This window comes from Panthera tigris, chromosome E1, assembly GCF_018350195.1.
Source record: "Panthera tigris isolate Pti1 chromosome E1, P.tigris_Pti1_mat1.1, whole genome shotgun sequence".
NCBI classification, from domain to species: domain Eukaryota; kingdom Metazoa; phylum Chordata; class Mammalia; order Carnivora; family Felidae; genus Panthera; species Panthera tigris.
The window spans coordinates 58,866,450-58,883,577 of record NC_056673.1 but is presented as its reverse complement, the minus strand read 5'-3'; the positions used below and the strand labels follow the sequence as shown (position 1 = coordinate 58,883,577).

General features: G+C 59.7%; 1 protein-coding gene across 1 annotated transcript in view; it reads right to left on the bottom strand.

Moving 5' to 3' along the window:
* The window catches only part of CARD14 (caspase recruitment domain family member 14), a 28,136-nt gene that overhangs the window by 2,073 nt on the left and 8,935 nt on the right, over positions 1 to 17,128 (bottom strand). The window contains exons 5-19 of the mRNA XM_042967206.1: positions 14,545 to 14,712; positions 13,591 to 13,710; positions 12,765 to 12,890; positions 12,499 to 12,648; positions 11,356 to 11,463; positions 10,728 to 10,870; positions 10,486 to 10,577; positions 8,926 to 8,983; positions 8,516 to 8,708; positions 5,451 to 5,577; positions 4,911 to 5,148; positions 4,042 to 4,093; positions 3,275 to 3,389; positions 2,533 to 2,706; positions 450 to 571 (exon numbers count right to left, since the gene is read on the bottom strand). Of these exons, the coding sequence (XP_042823140.1) occupies positions 450 to 571; positions 2,533 to 2,706; positions 3,275 to 3,389; positions 4,042 to 4,093; positions 4,911 to 5,148; positions 5,451 to 5,577; positions 8,516 to 8,708; positions 8,926 to 8,983; positions 10,486 to 10,577; positions 10,728 to 10,870; positions 11,356 to 11,463; positions 12,499 to 12,648; positions 12,765 to 12,890; positions 13,591 to 13,710; positions 14,545 to 14,712 (1,986 nt within the window). The remainder of the gene's footprint in view (positions 1 to 449; positions 572 to 2,532; positions 2,707 to 3,274; positions 3,390 to 4,041; positions 4,094 to 4,910; positions 5,149 to 5,450; positions 5,578 to 8,515; positions 8,709 to 8,925; positions 8,984 to 10,485; positions 10,578 to 10,727; positions 10,871 to 11,355; positions 11,464 to 12,498; positions 12,649 to 12,764; positions 12,891 to 13,590; positions 13,711 to 14,544; positions 14,713 to 17,128) is intronic.

Genomic DNA, 17,128 nt, shown 5'->3' with positions numbered 1-17,128 from the left:
CCGTCAGCCTCTGTGGGCGGGGGTTGGGAAGGGGGGCATCTGCCTCTGGCTCACAGCTGGGCCTGCCCGTCTCACGTCCACATAAAACCGCATGGTTCACGGTGAGCTGCTTTTCATGTATTCGTTTGAGCCTTAAATCAGTATGGAGGCTTATCTCCATTTTATTCCTCATTTTAACAAGTATTATTCAGATTTCCTGTGCCAAGGAATCCGGCTCAGGGAAGTTAACAGATCCCAGGTGGCAGAGACGGGGCTCGGTCTTTCCGCACTACGCCCTCCGCACGCTGAGCCAGAGATTAGCTGAGCACCAGCACGGGGCGTCCCTAGCCTGCAGGCTGGCCACCAGCGTCCCTCCGATCTCAGCGTCGGTCCTTCCTGCCCTGTCCCACCACCATCCTCCGGAGATGGGTCCCCAAACCCCCAGAGCAGCTCCCGGCCTCGCCCATTACCTTCTCCATGAGGGACTCAATGGCCCTGCGGGTCACCCAGTAGCGGCCACCAGATGCCTCCTTCTCCTGGATGATGTCCCCCTTCTGGCTGGAGGCATCGTATTCCTCCTGGCTCAAGTACTCTGAAGGTGACAGTGGACGGGGACATCAGGCACCCAGCTCTGCGAGGTCCTGAGCACTCTCACCCCCGCGGACCCCCCCCCCCCAGCTCTGGGGAACCCTCTGCCTGGGGTGTCGTCTGTGTACCCCTGGCCCTGCTCTTCACGCTCAGAGGAGTCTGTGCCCTGCACGTGCACCTTCGACCATCAGTCACGTGCTCTGCCAGTGCCCGGACGTGGGTGGACGGATGGACGGAAGGGAGGGAGGAAGGGTGCGGATAAACCCCTCTCCCACACCCTCAAGATCCAAACGTGAATGTCCAGCTTGTCACCCCTAGGAATCCCTTAGAGCCCACAGGTCAGGGCTGTGGGGCTCCCAAGCGAGACCTGGCGACGTCCGGAGGCATTTTGGGCTGTCACGGCTCAGGGGGAGGGGGCGCCACCGGCATCTGGTGGGTGGAGGCCAGGGACGGGCCCCAGCACAGAGAGTGAGGCCGCCCCAGCCCGCTGTCGGTGCCCGGGCGGAGACCCCTTGCCCTGAACGAACCAGTCAAGACACCCCCACTTGTGCCACTCTCGGTTCTGACGTCCATTCTCCAGAGTCCGAGCCGCGCTCCCAGAGCGTCCCCACGGTCATGGCGACCCCGGCTCACGGACAGCTCCTCTCCCCGGGCCTCGCCGCCCGAACGCTGCCCACACACTTGCGGCCCCGTGCCCTCTGTGAGCTCCAAGGGTAGTGCAGAGCCAAGGCCTCCCGCAGCCATCAGCCAGCGGCGAGCGGATGAACGAAAACTCCCACAAAGCCCACGTCCCGCTCTCCAACCGTCGCAACCTTCTTTTCTGCTGTGCAGACGCTCGGACCCTGTCCCCTGGGATCTGGCAGTCCAGATGGCCGGGGTCTCTCGGGGACCCTCCACCGAGCAGCTCTGGAGGTGAGCAGGCGGGTGGAGCCCTCTGCTGGTCCCGCCCCGGTTCCGTACAACCCTATCTGCAAGCAGCGACTGCGCTGGATTGAACAGCATCCCCCCTAAATGCGTGGGCACCCGGAACCTCGGGCTGTGACGACTTTATTTGGAAATAGGGTCTTTGCAGATGTGATTAGTTACGATAAGGTCATCCTGGAAGAAGATGGGCCCTAAAGATTGGTTCCTTTAAATTTTTTTTTAATGTTTTATTTGTGAGACAGACAGAGACAGAATGCGAGGGGGTTAGGGGCAGAGAGAGAGGGAGACACAGAATCCGAAGCAGCCTCCAGGCTCCGAGCTGTCGGCAGAGCCCGGTGCGGGGCTTGAACTCATGAGCTGTGAGATCGTGACCTGAGCTGAAGTCGGACGCTGAACCGACTGAGCCCCCCCAGGCGCCTCGAGATTGGTTCCTTATAAGAAGACTGTGAGGGGCGCCTGGGTTGCTCAGTTGGTTAAGCATCGACTCTTGGTTTTGGCTCAGGTCATGATCTCACCGTTCGTGAGTTAGAGCCCCACGTTGGGCTCTGCGCTGACAGCCAGGAGCCTGCTTGGGATTCTCTCTCTCTCTCTCTCTCTCTCTCTCTCTGCACCCCCCACCCCTGCTCACACGCTCTCTAAATAATTAAATAAATATATAAATAAATAAACAAATAATAAACTAAAAAAAAAAAAGGACCAAAGACAGACACGGAGAGGGGAGGTCACAGGACAAGGAGGCAGAAAGCACAGTGACACAGCCACAAGCCGGGACCCCCAGGACTGCGGGCACCCCGGAAGCCAGGAAAGGAAAGGAGAACCCCACCCCTTGGAGCCTCCGGGTGGGGGGCAGCCCGGAGACACCGGATCTCGGCCTTCTGGACTGCATCACCCCGGGAGAATAAATCCCTGCTGTTCGGAGTGGCCCAATCTGTGGTCCCTTCTCATGGCGGCCCCAGGGCCTCCAGAGAAGAAGACAAGCATTCTGCCAAGGCCTCGCTCCGCAACCTGACAGACAGGCGGGGCTCCCAGGCGACAGCGTACCTGCTGGGCACTTCTTAAACCCCTGGAGGAGACACAGCTTCTCGCTCAGGATCCTGCCGACCACCCTGGGCACGAAGAGCACGGGCCGGGGCCGGCTGGGCCTGTGGGGACGCACCAGGCTGTAGGGCACCAGGGTGAAGCAGGTCTCGGCCCAGAAGCACGTGGTGGAGGGCTCTGTGGGGGAGAGGAGGCGTGAGGCTCCGGGCGGGGCTGCTCACCAGCCCCCACGGCCCAGGACGCACCGAGTCTGTCCGTGTCTGCACAGCCCGGGGTTCCTGCTGGGACACAGGCCCACGCTCGGCTCCCCCCGGGGACACCCGCCTCCCACACGCCCTGCTCGGCGGCTCCTTGCACCCTTTGATTCGGGGGCTCTGGTCTCTCCAGGCGCCGCTCCACAGGCCCACCGCAGGATGGAGAAACGCAGTTCCCTGCCGTTCCCACGGTCAGCCTGACCGCTGGCCCCGGGGTCCCCGCCCTTGCTGGACCCACAGCACCAGGCCTTCCCTCCCTCCGGATCCCTGGCCTTCCAGGTTGTCCTTCTGTCTTCAGCAGTCATGTTACGCACCCAAAAAACTTTCCAAAAAGAAGAAGACTAACTCAAGACGATCCACTGCCGCTGTCTTCGTGTACACGGTTTGACGGGGTCGGGGGATGTGCCGTGCTGACCTCTCTTATGACCTCCCACCCACGCCTGGCACGAGGGGGCTATCAAGGGCCCCTCGGCCCGCTCCGGCCGCCTCACCTCCCGGCCTGCTGCGCTCCGACAGGGCCCCCTCAAAGGATGAGCACACAGGGCCGGCCTTGGTTCTGTCCACGCTGACGATGCGGACCAGCTTCTGGGGTCCCCCGGAAGAGTGCTGGAGGGGAGCAGAGGGACGAGCAGGTGTCCAAGCTGTCTGCACACGGCCCGTCCCAGGCTGGTCCCTGGACCACCAGGCTGTGCCCGCCGAACAGCCAGGTGGCGCAGGCCCCACACCGGAGGGTGGGAGATGAAGGGAGGCAGGAGAGGGTCCTCAGGCAGGGCATCCAGAGTGAGGCAGGAGGGGAGGGGAGGGGAGGGGAGGGGAGGGGAGGGGAGGGGAGGGGAGGGGAGGGGAGGGGAGGGGAGGGGAGGGGAGGGGCCCCACAGCCCGGCCCTGCCCCAATCCCGGGACAGCTGAGGGCTCTGTGTCAGGACATCAGAGGGAATGGGATGGGGTGGGGACGGGCAGATGGGATGAACTAGGGGCATGGCAGAGAGGGCATCTGCACGCATTAGAGAAGCTCCCGGGCTGGGTGTAGGGTGCAGACCCAGGTGACGGCCGGAGGGCCCCCCAGGGAGAGACACGCCAGGGGTCGCACCCATGGGGTCAGCAGGCCAGCACCTGCCCCCCTTCCAGCCCACCCCAGATGGGGTCAGGGCCCTCCAGGTGCTGTGAGCCGGGACGAGGAGGGCCGGGGACGGGGGAGGCAGGGCCCCCATAGCAGGCGCCCGTGTCCGGGGTCCGGGTGCGGCTCTCCCCGCCTCACCTTGCGGGCGATGGTGCTCCGCTGGATCAGAGCAATGAGCAGCTGCTGAGCCCTGTGCAGAAGAGCACAGCCCTGACCCAGTGGCAAGGAGGGCTTGACGAGAAGGGGCCCCCGCCCAGCACCCCAGAGCACCCCTGTGGCCCCAGGCAGCCGCTCTCCACTCTGGTGGTCACTGTGGTCCGCTGGGGCTTTCGGAAAAGTGCAAAGCCCCGGCCCGCCCCTGCAGCTGCCACTGGAACCGTTGAGTCGGAGCCCAGGTGACTCGGCGTGAGCCTGGGTCTGGGCCACGTTCCAGAACCTCGACAGCCGGGTACGGCCGACGCCCGCGCTTCGTGGACCACGCTCGGTCCAGAGCACGGTTCTCCGCAGGCGTGTCGTTGCTCCCAGGGAGGCCACCCCCTGTCCAGCTGTCCCAGGACGCGGGACTTCTGTGCTCAAACCAGCAAGTCCCAGACATACCAGGAGACACTGGGCCATGTCTGGAGAAGACATTTTTCATTGTCACAACTAGGGGGCAGAAGGACCACTGACATCCTGCTGTGCCCAGGACAGCCCCCCGTGACAGAGTGAGCCAGCCCCGGTGTCACGCTGGTCCTCAGTGCTCTAGAATGCTCTAGGATGAAGGCCATCCCTTCTCACAAAGAAACCTCATCTGAGCAGTAAAATTGAGGTGGCACATTGGGGGTTCCATCCACTTGGGGGCACATCTCATCACGCCTACCCTCTGCTCCTGGGCAGTGGAGGGAAGCCTGGGGAGACCACTCTTCCTCGCTGGCAGGGGGGTGCGTCCACGAGAAGCCAGGCCGGGCGACCCCGGCAGCGCCCTGGCCCGACCCGGGGAGGTGTTGGGGTGCAGGACAGATGCTCACCGTGCATAGTTGGGGATGCTGCCCCTCTCGGTGCCCTTCGTGCTATAGGGGCCCACGCGGTGGGCGTGCCAGCAGCCGCGGCCCCGGAACATGGTGTCGGTGACATGCAGGATGTCGTTGCATCGCACCTGCAGCTCCCCCACCGCCCTCGCCTCCAGGGCCAGGTTGACCCGGATGTAGAAGGAGTCCCCCGAGGTAGCCACTTTGGCCTCCAGGTCCTGGACCAACTTCTTATAACCTGATCAAAGATAAGCCTGGGCTGTGATCCCACAACGAGGAAGGGTCTGGAATGTGAGAGGAAGGGAGAAGGAAGGACCCCCCGCCCCCCCCAGAGTCTTAGGAGCCATCTCGGTGCTGGAGTCCGTGAGTGGGAGATCCCCAGCCGCCCTGGGGTCGTCTGCAGACTTGGGGCACAGTATGGTCCTGGGGTGGGCGGGAGGGCTTGGCCTCGGTGCAGCCGGGGGCTCACGGACACAGGACTCAGTGGCACAAGCCTCCGGCGGTGGCCTCACGGGGTGGGTGGTGTGGGGGAGTGTGTACCCTCCATGTTGACCTTCACAGACAGGCAGCAGAAGCCGTTCACCCTCCGGAGAAGTCCGACGGCCTGCTCCAGGGTTGTGTCCTCCAGGGTGGCCTTGAACGAGGGCCCCGTTGCCTCGTAATCCACCTGAGGGCAAATCACGAGTGTCGGCATCTTTTGAGCCGGATTCTGCGGTCACAGTCTGAGTACAGGGGTGTACCCTACAGAAGGACCCGCTCGCCCTTCCCAGCCATCCACACACACCCATCAGAGCCCTTGTCACCGGCCCTGTTTCAGGACATCTCGATGTCAGCTCCTCTGACCACACACATTCCCGACCCGAGAGTCAACCCCCGTCCCTTCTCTAGCACGCGGCTAGGACAGCATGCGGAAGGATGAGACTAGACCACGTCCCAACACCGTACACAAATATAAACTCAAAATGGATGAAAGACCTAAACGTAAAACAGGAAGCCATCAAAAACCTCGAGGAGAGGGGCGCCTGGGTGGCTCAGTCGGTTGGGCGGCCGACTTTGGCTCAGGTCATGATCTTGAGTTTGAGCCCCGCGTCGGGCTCTGTGCCGACAGCTCAGAGCCTGGAGCCTGCTTCATATTCTGTGTCTCCCTCTCTCTGACCCTCCCCTGTTCATGCTCTGTCTCTCTCTGTCTCAAAAATAAATAAACGTTAAAAAAAAAAATTAAAAAAAAAAAAAAAAAAAACTCGAGGAGAAAGCAGGCAGTAACCTCTTTGACCTCAGCCGTAGCAACTTCTTACTCAACACGTCTCCGGAGGCCAGGGAAACCAAAGCAAAAATGAACTACTGGGACCTCATCAAGATAAAAAGCTTCCGCGCAGTGAAGGAAACAGTCAACAAAAGTAAAAGGCAGCCTACGGAGTGGGAGAAGACTTCCGCAAACGACATATCAGATAGAGGGTTAGTATCCAACATATGTAAAGAACTGATATAACTCAGTACCCGAAAACCAAAAACCCAGTTGAAAAATGGGCAGAAAACACGAATAGATGTTTTCCCAAAGCAGACATCCAGATGGCCAAAAGACACAGGGAAAGATGCTCGCCATCACTCCTCAACAGGGAAACAACCAATCAAAACCACGATGAGATGCCACCTCACACCTGTCAGAATGGCCGAAATCAACAACACAAGAAACAACACGAGTCGGTGAGGACGCGGAGAAAGGGGAACCCTCTTGCGCTGCTGGTGGGAATGCAAACTGGTGTAGCCACTCTGGAGAGCAGTATGGAGGGTCCTCAGAAAGTTACAGAGAGAACTACCCTACGACCCAGCAATTGCACTGGTAGGTATTTACCCAAAGGATACGAAAATACAGATCAGAAGGGGTACATGCACCCAGATGTTTACAGCAGCATCATCAACTGTAGCCAAATTATGGAAACAGCCCAAGTGTCCATCGACTGATGAAACGGATAAAGAAGATGTGGTTTATAGACAGACAGACAGACACACACACACAGAGTGGAGTATTACTCAGCATCAAAACGAATGGCGTCTTGCCATTTGCAATAACATGGATGGAGCTAGAAAGTATGAGAGTAGGTGAAATATTCATAGAAAGACAATACCATACGATTTATGTGGAATTTAGGAAACAAAACCAAGGAGCAAAGGGAAAGAGAGAGAGAGAGACAAAAACCCAGAAACAGACTCAACTACAGAGAACACACGGGTGGTTACAGAGGGAGGTGGGGGGATGGGTGAAACGGGACGGGGGTGAAGGAGGGCACCTGTGAGGAGCACCGGGTGACGGATGAAAGTGTCGAATCACCCTATTGTCCACCTAAAAGTAATCTTACCCTGGATTAGTTAGCTAACCACAATTAAAATAAAAACTTTAAATAAAGAAAGAATAAAAAAAAATATTTGAAACGTTTTTATGCTGTTAGAACCGAACTGGCCCCATTTGGATGTCAGGACCGTCTCCGCAGGCTCCTGTCGCTTTAACCGCAACGTAGGCCGATGACTGAGGATCTTAAGGGGTGTGTTAGGGATGTGAGGAAGGGCCGTGTGTGTGTGTGTGTGTGTGTGTGTGTGTGTGTGTGTGTGTCCCTTGCACGAGATCGAAGATGAACCGCGGGGCCAGGGCTCCTGACCAAGGCGCAGCCCCCCGCCCTTGTCAGCACTGACTCCAGGCGCCGTGCCCGCCTCACCCCAGGCTCCTCCTGGGGGAACCAGCCCTCGGGAACTGGGCGACTCTTTCCTGCTTTCAGGCCACATCAACGTCACCCTCCTGCCCACTATTCACTCGATAATAATTAGTTAAGTGGGTTTTGCAGTTTAACGAATATTTTACAGTTAGAAAGCTTTTTCAAATGCCCCCAGTGAACACTAACACATTAGCGTTGCGCGCATTTCACTACACACACACAAAGTGGTCGGCACAGCTAACAAAGGCCCCTTGGGGCGCCTGGGGGGCTCAGTCGGCTGAGCGTCCGACTTCAGCTCAGGTCACGATCTCGCGGTCTGTGGGTTCGAGCCCCGCGTCGGGCTCTGGGCTGCCGGCTCGGACCCTGGAGCCTGCTTCCGATTCTGTGTCTCCCTCTCTCTCTGCCCCTCCCCCACTTGTGCTCTGTCTCTCTCTGTCTCCAAAAGAAATAAAAACATTAAAAAAAATTTTTTTTAAAAAGGCCCCACCTAGGGGCGCCTGGGTGGCGCAGTCGGTTAAGCGTCCGACTTCAGCCAGGTCACGATCTCACGGTCCGTGAGTTCGAGCCCCGCGTCAGGCTCTGGGCTGATGGCTCAGAGCCTGGAACCTGTTTCCGATTCTGTGTCTCCCTCTCTCTCTGCCCCTCCCCCACTGGTGCTCTGTCTCTCTCTGTCTCCAAAAGAAATAAAAACATTAAAAAAAATTTTTTTTAAAAAGGCCCCACCTCAGTACTGGCCTGTGGCCTCGTCACAGGACCTTGGCCTCCGAGTGAGCATAACCTCAGCCTGAGAGGGAGCGTGGGCTACCCCGACAGCACGTTCTCCTCCGGCTGGAGCTGCGGCTGCTGACCCCGCTGGGGAAGATCCTGGGGGGCTCACAGGCCCGGTGCCACACTCACCATCATGATCTGGGTGCCCGGGCGCAAGGCCATCTCGTCCGCCGCGGAGCCTGGGGTGACCCGGTGAATGAAGATGCCCGTGAGGTTGCCGCCAATGACACTTATCTGCTCCAGCAGCTCGTCCCCCTGGAAGGCCAGCACGGTGACCTGGCTCAGGATCTTGCGGGCCGGCCTCCTCCGCACCGGGACGCTGCTGCAGGAGAGGAGGGGACAGAGCCCACGAGCCACTGAGAGCAGGAGGTCAGGCACGGCCCTGTCCCCACCCACCCCAGCATCTGGAATTCTCACCTCCCCTCACCCACCCAGCCACAACCCCATCCTCAGAAATGCTGTCACCTCCCAACAGTGATGGGACATGGTCCTCACTCTGCCCTGCCACCTGCTGGCCCTGGCGCCCTTCCGCCGCTCACCTGGCTGAGACGGAGAGGCCCCCAGAGGATGGCTGCAGGCTGTCACAGTCGGCAAGTTCTGGACGGAAGCAGAGGGCTCAGACACGAGCCAGGCCAGCCCCGAGGTCACCCTTCCTGACGGAGCTTCTGCTCACCTGGGCCACCTCGCCCCGCCCCCCGCCAACCAGAGCCTTAGCCACCACCCCCACCCCCGCTGGTCTGTCTCCTTCTGCTGAGGCGGAACCTCCCTTTCCTCTTTCCTTTCTCGCTGCTTAGAACCTCAGTTTATCTTCCCCCAAACAGCAGTGGGGTTTGACCTACAGGGTGTCCTTATGTGAGAGTTGAGTTGCCAACGTTTTACAGGATAGGGCAGCTAGAGTCTGGATTTCTGGCTACATTAAAAATCAAATCTAGGGGGCGCCTGGGTGGCTCAGTTGGTTGAGCGACCGACTTCGGCTCAGGTCATGATCTCGCAGTTTGTGAGTTCGAGCCCCATATCAGGCTCTGTGCTGACAGCTCAGAGCTTGGAGCCTACTTCAGATTCTATGTCTCCCCCTCTCTCTACCCCTCCCCTGCTCACGCTCTGTGTCTCTCTGTCTCTCAATAATAAATAAACGTTAAACAAAATTAAAAAAAAAATCAAATCTAGGGTGGGGGGGTGAGCAAAATAGGAGATGGGGGGATTAAGGAGTGCACTTGTGATAAACACCGGGTGATTAAACTAAAAACATAAAAAAAAACCAATCAGATCTGGCATAACCTTGGGCCCGCATTTCTGCAGGCACCTGCATCTCCCCACGGCGGCAACTGCCAGCACCGGCCATCAGCTGCCTGGTCAGTGACCCACAGTGAGCCCCGGACCCCTCCTGCCCCAAAGGTGTGGCTGTTCTGTACAGAGCAGGGTGCGTGCGCCCCCTGGTGGCCCACTGCGTGAACTCCAGACGGGGTGCTAAGCACCTGTTGTGTGTGCGGTGGGGGGGGGGGGGGGGGTGGGCCACGGCTGGGGGCAGCTGAGCTGGGGTGGAAAAGGTGGGGAGGCCGCCCCTGTGGGGCCCGTGGCCTGAGAAGGAGAGGAGACCAGTTAAGTCACAAATATGAAGAATAGGCCGCAGGCGATGTGGGGAGGTCTCAGGTGGCAGGTGGCAGCACCCGAGGGGAGGAGAGATGCTCACAGCAGGTGTCTCTTCCAGGAGCAGTGGGGACTAAACCCCTTTGCCTTCCGGTATCACTTAAGCGTCCCGGGGTCAGAGCAGGGGGGGCACAGGGAGAGAACACGTGTGAATGTTGATGCCGAGCTGGACGGAAAGATGAACACAGCTCCCTCCGCTTCCAGGTGAGATAGAAAGGACACCCAGTAACAGGGCACATCGGGGCATGGGCTTGAGTGACCAGGTGGCCTGCATTTCCCAGAGGCCTGGGGCGGGGCAGCAGTGAAGCTCACCTCCCCTGCCCTCTGGAGAGGCACTGGGTCGACTCACCCGCCTCCCTGAAGACCCCTGTTCTCACTTCTCCTCCTGCTCAGCTGCCCAGGAGAGGGGGGCCGCTGCAGAGGTCCAGCGGGGGGGGGGGGGGTGCACTCACCTGCCGGGTCTACAATCTCATAATCCAGGTCCGTATCACCTGCCTTAGCCCCCGGGGAGGGTCCCCGGTCCACCTGCAGGGTTTCTGGGAAGCTGCCGGAAAGCGTGGGAAGAAGACGGCTCAGGGTGATCGCTTGCTCCCTGACTCAGACCCAGAGCTCCCGGCACCTGCCCAGCCCTCGGCCGGGGTCCCGGTGAGCTGCCGGGGCCCGTGCCATCTGAACCCCGTTGCCAGTCCCTTACCTGAAAGACCAGGGGTCTTCCCAGAAGTCCTCTGCGGCCCGCTTGTACAGGGACTGCTGACTGGGAGGCATGGGGCTGCTGGACCGGAAGCTGTCCACCAGCTCACGGCTGGACGTGGCGCTCAGGTCAGAGCAGAGCTGAGACTGGAGGGGGGGGGGGCGGGACAGAGGTCGTACGGGGCTCACGCGGGGCTCACGGGGCTCACGCGGAGCAGCGGGGTCCCTAACTGTCAGGGCAGAGGAGGCGACAAGGACACAGCACAGAGCAAGGTCACACTAACTGAACACCTACTATGTGCCAGGCACCCTCTTAGCTGCTTTCCAGATTTCGTGTAGCTCAGTTCTGGTAGATAACTCTACGTGGTGGGGTAGCGTTGTCCCACTTTACAAACAAAGCAGCTGAGGCCCAGAGAGGCCAACTTCCTGGCTGGTGAGGGCCACAGTGCGGAGCGAGGCACTGGAAGATAGCAGGTGCACCGTGTGGATCCGAATGCAGCCCACCCCCCCCACCGGGTTTGCTTCACAAGTACTTCGTTAGCACCTGCGGGGTGCCAGCCAGGCCCCCTCTATCCCGGTAGGTGGGGGTGCGCCTGGCCGGGCCCCAGGAGGGGACCAGGCAGCCGCTGTACCTCCGTGAAGCTGCGGTCACTGTCATCCCGCGGACAGATGGCCAACATGCGCACGAGCCGCTGCTTCCCCTTTGGACACGGCTCCGGGGCTCCGGCTTCCTGCTCAGGCTGCCAAAGATGGGCCACAGGCTGTTCAGCGCAGGAGAGTTTCCTCTTGGATGCCCTCGGGGCGGGGGGGGGGGGTCCCAGCAAGTCAACTCCCTCCCGTGTCCCCCTCCTGCCTCCACCTCCCACCTCTTCCCTCTGGGCACTGTTCCCTCATCACGTCCCCTCCTCCGAGCCTGGGACCCCCCCCCCCCCACCCCTCACAGCAGGAGCCGACCACTGAGGAGAAGGAAAGCAACCAGCTTGGGGAATGGCATTTTAGGGATTATGTGTTGTTCCTTACAGGTTACACAAATAACACATGCTATATGTAGAACATCTACACTCCATACAGAATATCGGAGGCAAACAGAATTGATTAGAGAAGAAAAGAAAAGCCACCCATCCTCCACACTCAAAAAACAAGACCGTTAGCATTTTGCTGTCTGTCTTTTTATATGTATATGTATTTGGAACATGGTCAATGTGGGGAGGGTGGAGGAGGAAGCAGCTGGGGCCCTGCCCAGGAAGAGGAGGGTCTCCCACGGCCTCACCAAGGCACCCCCCCCCCCGGGCCGGTGCCAGAGCTGGAGCTGTGGACAGATCCTAACGGAAGGTTTTTATAATCCTTTTAGCCCTTGGGGAACGCAGTTCCCTTCATGTGTGGAAGTCACCTCCTGGACATTGGCCTTGCAAACCCGGAATGCATCATCTACAAAAGCAAGTGGCTGCCTGCCCGGTTTCACACGCTTTCTTTCTTCATCGAACACCATACTTTAGAGGTTCCAGAACCTTCCGCCAAGCTACCCCTTTCATGACTTGCACAAGATTACCACGAAAGGAGAGGTGGACACAGGCCCAACTTGCCCGATGTGCCCCTTCAAGGACCCGGCAACATGGTTCACCCACGAGAGCCTATGTGCCGTGGATGCGGCTCAACCCGATGCCCCGGCAGGGACCGTGAGTGGCCCGGTACCGCCCCCACCCCCGCTGTGCCCACCTGGCCTCCCAGCCCCGCCACCCAACCGCATCCCCGTGGGGTGGGAGGGAGGCACTCACCCCGTGCAGGGACTCGGCCTGCGGCCCTTGAAGCTGATGGCGCAGCTCCCAGACCTGGTCTGTCAGTTCAAACACTTTCCTGCGGAGGGCGTCCTTCTCTGTCAGGCTCTGAGAAATCTCCATCCGGGCCGCGTCTCTCGCGGAGTAGGCCTGGGAGGCAGAAAGGAAAGGAGGGAGGATGAGCGAGCGAGTGAGCCGGCCAGCGGGGGACAGCAGTGGTGGGGACTCGGCCGGGCGGCACCCCGGGGCCCCTCCCCTCCGGGCACCTGGTCTCGCTCTCGCTGCAGCTCCAGCAACTGGCCCTGGAGGGCGCTGATCTTCTCCTTGTAGATGTCACAGTCGACCTTAGTCCTCTGGAACTGCAGCAAGGTCTGCTCCTTCTCCTCCCAGTACTGGACGGGGGACAGACACAGCCCATGCAGGCCAGCGGCTCTGGGGGCCGACGACGGGGTGGGGCCGGGGTGCCTCTGGGAGGCGGAGGGGGGGGGGGACCGTCCAGGCGGTAACAGAGGTGACTTCCTGCCCGTGTCTTAAGTGCCAAATTTCAAGGTGCGTCTATCCACAGGGCTGCTATGCTGATTATAATTGAATTTAGTCGGTACAGCGTGTGACTCTGGATCTCGGGGCTGCGGGTTCGAGCCCCGCGTTGGGTGCGGAGACCGCTTAAAAATAAAATCTTAAAGAAATACGCATGGGTGTGGCACGTACAATTGTGCTTCGTTCACTCCACGTCCCCAGAGACGTACAGAATTTCCCTCGACGCTACCGCCTCATTTTCTCGCGCTGTCTCCTTCCTCCGTGTCCTGCCCTTGCCTGTTGTGGCAACTGAATAAACCCCTGGTGCTGGCCCCGGGGGCCCCCACTGGAGAGCACCCTCCGTGCTATTGCTCGTGTGTCCGATCGCTTTCTGACCACCCGCTAACCGGCCGGGGCCTCTGGCCTTGGGTCCGTGTTGCACGGGGCTTCCGTGAAGGATGGGTGGTCGGGCCAGCATGTTCGGGAAGCGGCGCTGGGTTTAAGCGCGGTGTGGTCTCAAGGGCCCGCGGCCCCCGCCCGCGCCCCGCGGTGCCAGACGCGGCCCGGAAGGGTCACCTGCTTCCGCTGCCTCTCGGCGGCCACGGCCCGCTGCCTCAGGGAGTGGATACGCTCCACCAGCGTCTGTGTGCCCTCCAGGGCCTCGCCCAGGTTCTGTTCCAGGATGTCCTTCTCCGCCTGGGGGCAAAGAGAGGTCAGCCCCGGGGCCCTGACCTCCCGAGACGCCTGCCCCTGGGAAGCACCCCATCGTTCTTCCCCGGGAAGGGGCAACAGGAAATCTCGAGGCCGGGCGCGTGGATGGATTTGGCCTCATTCCCGCGCATCTCACAGAAGGAAAGGCCGGGTCAGCCGTCAAAACGGGTGCATTTCACTTCTACTTCCACGCGGTCGACGACGGAAGGTAAAGGAAACCGAGAGTCCCCGGGGGTGGCAGCGTCGGGCCGCTCCGTCCCCAGATCCACCAGCAGGGTCTCTGAGAGACGGGACACCAATGGACACGCCCTCGCCCGTCGCCCGCTCTGCGGGAAGGGGCTTAGGCGCGATGGCACCATCCAGGCCGCGTGACAGACAGCGCCAGGGCGGCCGCCTACCCTGCACCCGGTGAGTGTCTATCCCTGCTCAGTAAATGGACATAATATTGACCGAAAGGAACCGGAGAGGAGAGGCAAAGGGTTTGTGTAATGCCGGGGCCCTGGTGTCACCAGAGCACGCGTGGGCAGGACGGCAGGCAGAAGGGTCCCCCCTCACGCCCCCGCCCACAGCCTTGAACCCCAGCCTGTAGAATCAGCACAGCCGCTGCCCAGCCGAGTGGGGCATCGTCATGCACGTCCGCTAGCTGTGAGTCCCGCCAACGCTGGGGGCCGGGTAGGAGCAGGAAGGGAAATACAGGACATCGCCAGATTGCAGCCCAGTCAGTCCTCAGCGCCCCCTCCACGGACCACCCGTCGGGAGCCCCGCGGCCCGCGGGAAACTCCAGCTGGCTGCCAGGGAGGGGACAGGGAGGGGACCCACCAGGCTGAACGTCAGCGACCGGAGCTTCTCGTTCTCCTCCTTCAGGCGGGTCAGCTCCTTGTCCCCGGGCCCCAGCCCGTCGGCCATCTGCGGGGAACGCTCTCGACAGTCCCGCTCGTGGGAAGAAGACATCTTCTCGCGCTCTAGCTCTTGCTTCAGCAGGTACAGCTGCCAGTGGGGAGGAAGGACAATGGAAACACTGTTTCCCCACCAGCCCGGGAGCCAGCTCCTTTCCCACCCCTCCTCCTCAATGGTGCCTTTGCTCCTGCTCAAAGGGGTCCCTCCCCCTAGACTTCATAACCCGTTAAAGGGTTTACGTGGCGAGTCGTTCCAGTTTCTGTGGAGGAGAAAGGCATTCTAGCTGTATTTGATACATTTTTGTTTAACGTTTATTCATTTTTTGAGAGACAGAGAATGAGCAGGGGAGCAGCAGAGAGAGGAGACACAGAATCTGAAACAGGCTCCAGGCCCCGAGCTGTCAGCACAGAGCCCCTCGTGGGGCTCGAAACTCACGAACCGTGAGATCATGACCCGAGCCGAAGTCGGACGCTTAACCGCTTAACCGATCGAGCAACGCAGGCACCCCTAAATTTTTTGTTAATGTTTATTCATCTTTCAGAGACAGAGCATGAGCGGGGAAGGGGCAGAGAGAGGGAGACACAGAATCCGAAGCAGGCTTCAGGCTGTGAGCTGTCAGCACAGAGCCTGACGTGGGGCTCAAACTCACGAACCGCGAGATCATGACCTGAGCCGAAGTCAGATGCTTAACCGACTGAGCCACCCAGGCGCCCCTAGCTGTATTTTGTAGATGAGGCATAGCAGTTAAATGACTGGGTTGGGTCCCCAGGAACAGAGCAAGGAACCCTGGGGAATCGGCTCTCTGACCGTCTTGCAAAACAAATCGCCACGGCCGGTGGTAAGTGCCCAGGGACCAAGTGTCCTCCAGCATGCTCCCTGGCTTCCCCGCCTCTCCATATTCTGCTAAATCTGTTGCATAAAAGGAACTGAGATTTGTAAAAAGCAGTAAGTGTAAAGAAAGAGGAAAGACAAGTCAGACGGAGCAGAGATGAAGGGTCTATGCAGATGCACTCCTAATCCACGTGCAAATATGTGCCCCCCAGCAGGGCTGCTTGTCCAGGGCTGTGGGTCTCCGGAAATTACATGCCTGGCCTCCACCCTGCCAGACAGTGCCCCCAAGAGAAACTCAGATCTGGAACCAAGATCCTGCCCTCTTGGAATCCTGGGTGTGGTGTCCGTGGGGAGAAGGGACTTTCCCCAAGAGGAGAGCCCAGGAAATCGGGAGTCAGGGTGGAGTCAGCACTCACTCGGGTCAAGGAGAGAAGGAAGAACCTTTCCACTTGGACTTTTTCCCCTCTGACATCTACTTGGTGAATTTTCCGTAAGCAACGACTAAGTTCCTGCTATGGGCCAACTGGGTTAGGTGTGTCGTAGCCTACATTTTCAAAAAGTAAAATTAAATCATTAAGATCGGAATGGGAGGGGGCACCTGAAATTGATAACAAACCTAAGCAAATGAACCTAATGATATTTCAAACAGGGGAACCACCATGAGGGGAGGGGGGGGGGGATTCAGAGACCAGCAGCCACAATTCGGGACTGAAGTACAAACCCTCAACATTCCTTAGCAGCTCTGTTTCCCGTGCTGGTGTGGGCACAGCTATGCTGAAAGTATTTTCCGTGCACTGTAGGACCGAGCAAGTGAGTGTTAGTGTGGGTGGGAGGGTTCTCGCCGGGGGGCTAGGGGCGCCCGAGTATGGAATGGGGGGGGAGGCTCTGGGATCGCCTGGAATCTGAGGTGTGGGTGTGATCTCGTGGCTTCTAAAATACAAGTGTGTGTGTGGACGCGCATACGTGCAACGCCTGTTTGTATGCGTATTCGTACATTTAGGTGCACGCTTCCTAGTTCTGTCCTAGGACCGAGGAGCTATGAGCTCACCTAGAGCCCTGATCTTGGTCTCTGCACGGAACCAGGCCCTTCGCGGAGCGGCTGAGCCCAGAGCTGGGGCCGGGTGGGGACCAGATGACCCCAGAACCTCTTGTGCCTCCAGAGAGGGAGTCCGTGCTCGGAATATGAGGGGGCGTGTCACAGGACGCGGAAGAGATTAAAGGGGCTCCCTCTGGCCAAATCTGGGACACTTTGGGCAAGCTCATTCAGGACAGCGACGTGTTACAGGCAACTGGATGTAAGAATGCACGCGTCTGTGCCAACAACAGACGCACACACTGGGGAATAAGGCTCCTCCTCGCGGTCAGGATGTCGAGGGCCAGCTGGTTGACCAGAGGGGTCGCTGGAGATGGGCTCATCATCCTGCAACCACCAGACTAGAGATGAGTTCGGGCAAGAACCCCCACTGAGGCTCTCCAGGGGGAAATGTCGATTAAGGGCAGGGTGCTTGCTGGTTCCAGAGCCCCCCACACCCAGGCTGCTTCTCCGCTGCCGGAGGAAAAAGGAACAGCGGTTACAGGGGAGGGAGTGGACAGCCCCTGGGCCAGGTGGGCAATATTAACATCAGCACCAAGGGGCGCTGGGCCTGGTGCCACGGTGGGGTGACTGGACCCGGGC